The following is a 9,154-nucleotide window of genomic DNA, read 5'->3' as shown; positions in this document are numbered from 1 at the left end:
TGAAACTATAAGCATTTAAAAAAAAAAAAAAAAGTAATTAATACAAAGACGACCGAGATGAAAATGAGTGTAACATGTATGCGTGTGTAATATGTATGTATAAACCTGAGGAAACATCCATCGTATATGATTATGGCACCGTTCCCAGCAGAGCAGTTACTGATTTGGGTGGTGGCAGTGTTGAAGCAAGCAAGACAATCAGTTTTGGAGAGATAGTTTCAGCATTGAAACATAGTATATGTGATCACATCTTCCCTGGCTTCATCTGCTGTGGCAAAGTGATTGATCTCATTGCTAACTTCATCTCTTATTTTTGAAAATGTTGCATTGCTATTTGCAAAGAAGCTACTCAACTTTGATGCATTGTATGTGCTGCAGCCCTCGTTTAGTAGATGTGTCTGTGGAGTTCCAACTGCACCATATGCATGAAATATGTTATTACTGCACCACCATATCAAGGTTAAGGCTAGAAGATTAGGTTTCAGCATCCTAGCTAGCTTTTAGCTTTGTACAAGAATGTAACATATAAGTGATTTTGATTTAGCTACTCACCTCTGGTGAGTGGAATAGAGATATGGAGGAAGATAAATGATGAAATCGTAGTGCATGAAAGTGTGGTCAACATTGATGAGAAGCTAGTGCTTAGAAAATTTGGCTGAAGTCTATATATTATGTAAAGCTACTCACCTCTCATATATAGTGGCACACTGGCAACAGAATTTAAACAACTTGAAATATATTTCCATATCCATGATCAATAATATAATAGTATAACCAAGAGAAGATTCCTTTAAACAATAAATATCTCATATTCAAGTGTTATAAATTAAAAATATATATAATTAAAAGAGGAAACTGCATTATTAGATTTTTGGATGAAATTTAATCATTGACAAAATTGATTGATCTTTCACATCAATAACATAGTCATACAAAAATTGTATTTAATAGTAAAAATGATGTTTGTGCATAAAATATCCATCCTTTGCCCTTTTTTACAGCACTCTGTTCAATAATAAAATAAGAAAATTAATATACTTTTATCAGTAAAAAATTTCATTTACCGTCAATAATATAAAAAAATTTACGCTTTTGGCTGATTAGAAATATTCAAAATATTATCTGTTAGTGTAATTATCATAAAAGCAAACACTCATAGGATAATCTATCATTAGATATTAGTTATAAAAAAAAACTTTATACTGTGACTGTGTATTTAAATTAAATTCTAATATTATGCGTCATTTTTCAAAAAAACTCTGTAAAGTGAACAAGTAATATTCATATTCAATCAAGAATAGATCCATTCAAAGTTGAAAAAAAAAAAAAAAAAAAAAACAGTTCGAAGGTTTGTATACATATTTCGGTTTCGGGTAAGGTTTGTACCCAAAAGTTTCGTATTATTCAAAGGTGCCAAAAAAAATATTTCACGATAAAAAAAATAGAGAAATAACTTTATAATAGGCGAAAATAAAAAAGAAATAATGAGAGGACAAAATTTTAGGGGGGATTTAAAGTATTTTGTATTGTGCAATATCTATTTTACAAATCTTTTTATTATCACCCAATACAATCATCACACTTGTGGAAGATTTTGTGTAGATTTTGAAAGTTCTATCCCCTTCACATGCTAAGAAAATATCCCATCAACAGGCAAAATGGGAACACATGTTAGTGAAAGACCTTTCTCTCAAGTCTCTAAGCCAGTTCCAATGTTTAGTAAAGTGCTTCACTATCAACAAAGTGACTATTTCATCAGCAATACATCAACCACTATCTCACAATATATATACTTAGTATTTTTATAGAACTAATTAATGTACTGTATTTAAGAATTCTGTAAGAAAACCCCCCTTCTTTTTACACATTGTTTCCCTCGTTATTAGCTCAAAACTTCAAGTTCCTTTTTAAGATATTCATCTAGCTGAGAGCATGGAAACAGTAGCAGTAGCATTAGATATAGAGGAACCAGTTGAGGTAGATGTTTCTACCTTGGTCCTAAAGTTAGACTGAACTAAGACAGGCATAGAAGGCCTCATTTGCCCCAGTGAATTCTTGTTTTTGAGTAGGAGTACTAACTCAGACATTGTTGGCCTTGCAGCAGCTGATGCTTGAGTGCAAAGCAAAGCAATCTCTGTAATCTTCTCCACTTCTTCTGCATCATAGTCCTCAGGGTCCAATGTCTCGTCAACCAACTCCAAAAGCATATTTTCCTCATATAGTTTCCATGCCTGTTAAAGTAAAACCAAAGTTCGTATGACCAAATGCTAATTGAAAGAGTTTAACTTCTATCCACTATCAGTACAAAAGCTTTCCGCTGTCAACCAAACAGAATTTATTTAAACTTAAAGCACCATCTGAATCCTTAAACATGCATGTGGTTGGCACTTTAATCTTTGAAAATAAAGAAATTATGATCAAGTCTTTGAAAGTTCTAATTGTTTCGTTAAAGTATTTAAAAGTAACCACTTATTATGACTTTAATCTCTAAATATACGCTAATATTAGTATTCAAGTCATTTTTTTTTTAATCTAGACTAAATTGAGTAATATTTTACATTTTTATATTAGACTCTTTTTTGAATTTTTATACTTTCAAGTACTAAAGTGTCTTAGACATCCACTTTCAAGGACCCGAATGACATTTACCGATTTATTTAGGTATGACTTTTAACTTTTTAAGTAGTTAACATAAAAGTTTATAAATTTATCATAGATGACAATTGTGATAGAATGATAGTGTTGAATCTCATTTCTATACCAGTGCATAGACTATTTACTCTAAAATAAAATTCGTAATTTTCATATGCAGTTATGTGAAATTGCTTACCCTTTGAAGGAGGAATTCACCTTCAGCATCTGCCCTAAATTCGTTACTCTTTTGGCCACTTATGATTTCTAGGACCACAACGCCAAAGCTGTATGTATCAGCCTTTTCTGATAACTGACCATTGATTGCATATTCAGGTGCTGTATATCCCCTAACATGTTTAAAATTTTTATAGCATAGTTAATGAAAGAACATTTATACATATATAGCATGGAATAATAATAATAATAATAATAATAATAATAATAATAATAATAATAATAATAGGTGTCTCCTTTATTACAGCTGCCTCTCTAGTAGAAATAAAGGTTTAGACTTACAATGTTCCTGCAAATCTTGTACTAAGATGAGTTTGGTCTTCCGGTAGAAGTCTTGCCAACCCAAAATCAGCAATTTTTGGCTGCATATCTTCATCTAATAGGATATTGCTGGTTTTTATATCCCTATGTATGATGCAAATGTGGAAATCCTCATGTAGATAGGCCAAACCCTTTGCTGTGCCTAAAATTATATCATATCTTTGTTTCCAATTGAGAGAACCCTTCTTTTGACCTATTTTAAAAATTTAAATAGATAGATGGAGTGTAGGGCAGGAAGAGAGAAAAACATTTAAAAAAAAGAGATTCACAAAATGCTTCAATTAGGAGATTCATGAGTTTTACCAAATAAGAATCTGTCTAAGCTGTTATTTGCCATGTATTCATAAACAAGAATTCTCTCTTGGCCATTAATGCAACATCCAAGAAGTCGAACTAGATTTTTATGATGAACATTACTTATAAGCTTGACCTCACTTTCAAATTGTTCATCGATCTTCCTGGAATGGCCTAAAATTAATTTCTTCACTGCAACTACTTTCCCATTTTTCAAAGTGCCCTGTTCCACAAAATGGTGATGAAGAATTTGCTAATTCTGAAAAGCAATTTATCTTTGTCTCCAGATGAATAGCTCATAATAAATTTTGCCTAATCTTAACATAAACTTTCTCAGAATCACGCTTGTTTTTGAACATGTACAATAATGCTGAAATTACCTTGTATACATCTCCAAAACCTCCTTCTCCTAGTTTATTTTCATCACTGAAATTTTTTGTTGCAGACTTCAAGCCCTTATACCTGTAGGTTTCTGGACCTTTCAATTCAGTTGCTCCCAATATGTCACCTGATAAGGAAACATAACTTGGAATATCTTAATGAATAAACAAATCCAGTCATTCATCTATCTATATTCAAAAGAAAAAAACAAAAAACATAGAAACAAGGAAATTATTCATTCAACAGTAATTGATTCCTTGGAATAAAGAATAAATGGTTTATTAGTACGAGTTAATTAGTATGAATTTAACTTGAATACACCCGCTAAAAGGTTTTATTACTGTCATGCAATCATATAAGTTTGTTAATTTTTATGATAACTTTTTAAATTTTTACTCAAAATAATTTCTTATTAGCTAATGCGGTAAAAAGACTATTATAAAAGTGCATAAAAATTAAACTTTACTAGTATTATGACTTCGAGAGGGACTTAAAAATGCAAATTGAGGATTTAAAAAGTCTTGTAATTGAGATAAAAGAAATCTCCTGAAAATGGTAGTTTGAAGCATGCAACTGATGTGCCACTGTATTTTCTTTGGTAAGAAATCAATTCAAAGACTTTCCAAATTGTCTCACCTCTTGGAGCCTTCTTGGGTTTCTTGTACCGTCTAAGCAAGGCAAATAGTGCAAGGAGGATCACAACAAGACCTACTCCTCCAACAACACCACCAATGATGACTCCTTTCTTGCTTGAACCTCCTGCAAGATAAAAAGACAGTTCCACATATACCATCAGTCCAAAATATATACTATTGATGTAGGTGTGCTATGTGCAAGAAGGGTGTGATATACCATCCTAATTTAAATGTGTTTTTAGTTTCTCAAAATTAAAGTAAATTTATTTTTATGTCTTAAATTTAAAATTAATATTTTTAATTTATGTAATTTTAAAAAATCTTATTTTAATCTCTCATGATTATCAATAACATAATAAATATTAATAAATTGAGATAATTATATAATAACAGTTGAATTTAATATAATGATACTAGTAGTTAAATTTTGTTCAACAGATTCAGTAGTTGAGTTTTATTTGACAAACTCACAAATGACATCTATGCAAAGAACTAAAATTATATTTTTTTTCAAATTACGTAACTAAAAAAATCAATTTTAAATTTGAGAAATCAAAAGTAAATTTACTTAGTTAAAAACATATTTAACTCTTACATCATTTATTCTACCTTGTTTCATAATCAATGTAAAGGAATTATCCTGAATCTACCTTTTTTCAAGGGTGTGATATCGATGGTCTGCTTATCAGCAAAAAAGGCTGTCTCTGAGTATCTCATAAAACAGCCAGCATCAAATGCTATACCATTTTTATTGGGTAAACAAAGGTTTATGTTTTTGTATCCAACTGTGAGGCATTCCAGACAACCACTCTCTGAGACAGTTTCAGCACATTGTGCAATGGCATAGATTGCACCACCGGCCACTTTTGTCTTGGTAGCTGCATAGTAACCCGTGATTTTGGGTGTTGCAATTTGAAGATCCTTCAGCACTTGCTGTGCAGTTGCATTAAAACCATTGGCTTCAGCTGCTTTCTCATTTCCACAAATTATACTGTCGCCAGGCATAGTGGTCTGCTCAAAGAAGCCATAGCTCTCATACCTCAACAACACATTTAAAAGTATCAATAATCTTGTCATGAAAACATATTTTGACAGTCTTAGAAAAACTAATACACAGTCTCAATCATCTATAGACATCTTATTGGTTATTTATGTTAATGTAACCTCAACTTGCTTAATGGAGAAAAAGAAGTACTAACTCTTCTTTTTTAGTTCATCAGAAGGAAAAATTAAAACAACGAGAATAAAAGTTAAGTCTGCATGTATCCATCTCAACCTCTAAATTCTTGGTCAACTCTAGTGATAATAGAACAAGGAGTAATATGTACACACAAAGTGATAAAACATAATTGATCATTATATAGAACTTGTATAAACCTCAAAATCCTTTCAAAATAAACAGCATGCATTGGACAGTTTTTCAAGATTTGATTAGCAATGTAACTTACGTGAGTTGAATATATTTTAAATTACATCTTAACAATAAGTCTAGGTAGTGAATAGCATAAAATCAATTTTTCTATCAAATATAGAAGAAATCACATACTCTGTATGACTTGTAAAGATAATTGTGACATACATTAATTGTACTAGTTCATTACATGTACATCACTTGGTGATTGTCAACTCACTAATAACATCGTAGTAAATACAGTGTACTTGTATTATATATTTTTTTTTTTTCATGATATAGTTTTAGAAAATGGGTCACCCTTTTCATTAAATTAAATAAATAAATAAATAAAATCGCGCTAGGGTCAACTTAAAGATCTGCTGACCACTAGATAATATTGTATATTAAATGCCTATTGGTTCAGAGAACTACTAATGTGCTGAGATACAAATAAATTGTGTTTGCAACAACATTATGATACCAAAACATGGCTTGAATAAACTTAAAAATTATCTTTAATTATATACCAGCAGATTTAAGCCAATTAAAAATGAATATATAATTATCTATTTATATATATTCCATTTACATATAGTTTATGTTATTTTAGTTTGAGTGTTGCAGAAATTGTCTAGGTTCAGACCCTGTAGTTCACTGTCCTCTTGTACGTAATCATCTGTTTCTTCTCTTGTCAAATTCAGCGTAAACATCTCTCAAGAATTCTAAACCACGATTCTTCACTAAAGCAGAATGAAAATTCTTAGCTGCTGAAATTTATTTATGGTCTGTTTGGACAAAGGATTTGAGAAGGAGAAAGTAATTTAATCAAGGAATTCAATTTGTTGATCCAAATAAAAAAATTCAAAAATGTAAGAATTTCAAATTGAAGCAATTGAAATTCAAAAAAATTTTAAAGTTCTTTATTTTTTATACAGCAGAATAATAAAGCTGACAATGATATTTTTATACATCATATCATATCGTATGTTTTTATTATACAGCAGAATAATAAATACTCTCTGTTGCATACCCCACTATAAAGGAATGCATAACTGGGCAATGAGCCGGCGTAATAACAAAATGAAAAGAAAGAAAATTTAAAAAAAAAATTATAGCATGAAGGGATAAACCCTGACAAACATACTCCACAATGATGAAATATTATCCGTTTTGTGTCTTACCTTGCACAGTTTTGCTTTTAGTCATTATCCAAAAGGCCTTTCTTTTATTAAAGTATATTTTGTGTTATATAAGTTATTATTTCTTATCTTATTTTATCGATGTGGGACTTGTCTATATCCTAACACACACCACCTCTCAAAAAGTCCAACCACTGCAACTCCACGTTGAACACGACATCCATTAAATTATTTTTCCCTTTTCTCATATGCAAATATCAATAGAATTTGGCATGTTATTTGCAATTTTGCTTACTATCATGACATAATATAATTTTTAAAAATTTAATGTCCATAATCTTTTTACACATGCAACTAATTATAAGAACTATCAATGGTATCAATGGTATAAAGTTTAAATCATGTTGTTATGAAATAGTTATTTATAAATTATTATTATTAGTTAGGCACAAGGAATAGTCATAGATAGAAAACAATATGAACAAATAATACTAGTATAGGTGGAGGCATACCTAAGGAAGCAGCCATCATAAATGACCCGGGCACCGTTGGCTCCGGTGGAGCAATTGCGGACTTGGGCGGCGGCGGCGGCGAAGCAGGCGGCGCAGTCAGCCGTAGAGAGGTAGTTCCTACATTGAAACATGCCATAGACAGGGTCTGCTCCTCTGGCTTCTTGAGCCATGGCAAAGTGCTTTCTTTGCTTCCTAACCTGTGCTATAAGGTTATCCAAAGTTGCGTTCAGATTTTCGTAGAAATTGCTCAAATTGGTTGCGTTGTATTGGCTACACCCCTTGTTCAGCAAACTAATTTGAGGGTCTCCTAATGCACCCTCAACCCTCAACCATAACAACAAGGTTAAGGCTAGGAGCTTGAGTTGCATCACCATGTTCTTGTTAAGGGAGGAAAGTGAAGAACCTAATAGCCAAAAGTTGTAGTAAAATTTCTTGTAGCATAAATACTACATGTATATATATTATGTGAGCTATGTAACGTGAAAGAAAGGGTGTTTATTAAAAGATTCAAAGAAAAAGGTTCTAGGTGTTAATTGGGTACGTGGGGGATAATGTACCTGTATTCAAATAGTGTTGCATAATTGATAAAATCATGTTTGGATAAAGAATAATGTGGGAGTGAAGAAAAAAGGTTTTAACTAGTAAGGTGGTTGACTCGAGTGTGTCTGATTTGTGAAGGACAATAGGAGGGCCAATACAAATTAGTACAAGAACAAGACAATCATAGGAGAAGTCAATGTGGTATTTGTTCTCTCACGCAGGTTGTTAGCAAATCTTTGTTGAAAAATGAAATCTCAGTTCATCAATAAGCTTGAAACCTGTGAAGTTTATGATGGAAACTGACCAAGATAAAGCAATTATAGTGGCGGAACAAACTGAAACTGAAACTGAAACTGAAGAATATGTACTCTAAAGTCCCAAGGAATTAATTTGTTAGCTAATATACTATTGTTTGGACATTTATAGAAGAAATAAATAAATCTTAATTTTTTAGACTTTTTCATTATTATAATCATTTAAAGAAAAATATTTATATAAGTACTAATTCCCTCAAAATATTTACCTAGATACTCTTTTTCTTATATACCCACAGAAATATCTTCGTTTGAAAACCAGATTTGCGAACGTAGTTTTTCCATTTGCTTGTATGTACAAAGGGAGATGTGCACTTCTAAACAAGATTTCCCAACGCTATTTTTTCATTTAAATAGTTAAATTATTAATTTAAGTTTATTTGAATAACTAATTTATATAAGAAATTTAAATTAGGACAACCTTATAAATCTGGATGCATTTCTGAATTATGTTGCAATATATCTTTATCATAATTTGGCCAATAGCGTGTGTAAGTGGGTTGAGATCAACTTACATGTTCAATATAATCGATTTAAATACATTTTAACGGATTGAATTGAGTAATGATTGAGTTTTTAACTCAATTCAACTTAAAATTAATATTAATAATAAAAATTTAATTAGGTATTTGATCATAATTAGAGGTAATAATGGAGTGAGCGAGTGACCAGAGGTATATTCATACATTTTATACATATATACATGTATCTATGGATATCATATTTGTAACAATGTAAAAATTTAAATAAAAGGAAA

General features: G+C 30.9%; 1 protein-coding gene across 1 annotated transcript; it reads right to left on the bottom strand.

Moving 5' to 3' along the window:
* Window positions 1-1,424: 1,424 nt before the first annotated feature.
* Window positions 1,425-8,746, bottom strand: LOC109798294 (cysteine-rich receptor-like protein kinase 3). The gene is made up of 8 exons (XM_020358515.3): window positions 7,544-8,746; window positions 5,150-5,538; window positions 4,501-4,623; window positions 3,864-3,991; window positions 3,493-3,706; window positions 3,151-3,382; window positions 2,831-2,981; window positions 1,425-2,231 (listed from the first exon to the last, which is right to left on the bottom strand). The coding sequence occupies exons 1-8, from the start codon at window positions 7,915-7,917 to the stop codon at window positions 1,917-1,919; spliced, it is 1,926 nt and encodes a 641-aa protein (XP_020214104.1). The 5' UTR covers window positions 7,918-8,746; the 3' UTR covers window positions 1,425-1,916.
* Between the last annotated feature and the right edge of the window lie 408 nt (window positions 8,747-9,154).

Source organism: Cajanus cajan, chromosome 3, assembly GCF_000230855.2.
Source record: "Cajanus cajan strain Asha chromosome 3, NIPB_CcT2T_4, whole genome shotgun sequence".
NCBI classification, from domain to species: Eukaryota; Viridiplantae; Streptophyta; class Magnoliopsida; order Fabales; family Fabaceae; genus Cajanus; species Cajanus cajan.
The sequence above is the reverse complement of the archived record's forward strand: the minus strand, read 5'-3'. Positions and strand labels throughout refer to the sequence as shown.

What these genes read in the sequence shown, in the direction of transcription:
- LOC109798294 (XM_020358515.3), bottom strand. Translation starts at nt 7,917, where the DNA reads ATGGTGATGCAACTCAAGCTCCTAGCCTTAACCTTGTTGTTATGGTTG. An exon ending in ACAAGATTTGCAGGAACATT is followed by an intron (nt 2,982 to 3,150) that starts GTAAGTCTAAAC and finishes TAAACATGTTAG; the next exon opens with GGGATATACAGCACCTGAAT. An exon ending in GTGAATTCCTCCTTCAAAGG is followed by an intron (nt 2,232 to 2,830) that starts GTAAGCAATTTC and finishes TTACTTTAACAG; the next exon opens with GCATGGAAACTATATGAGGA.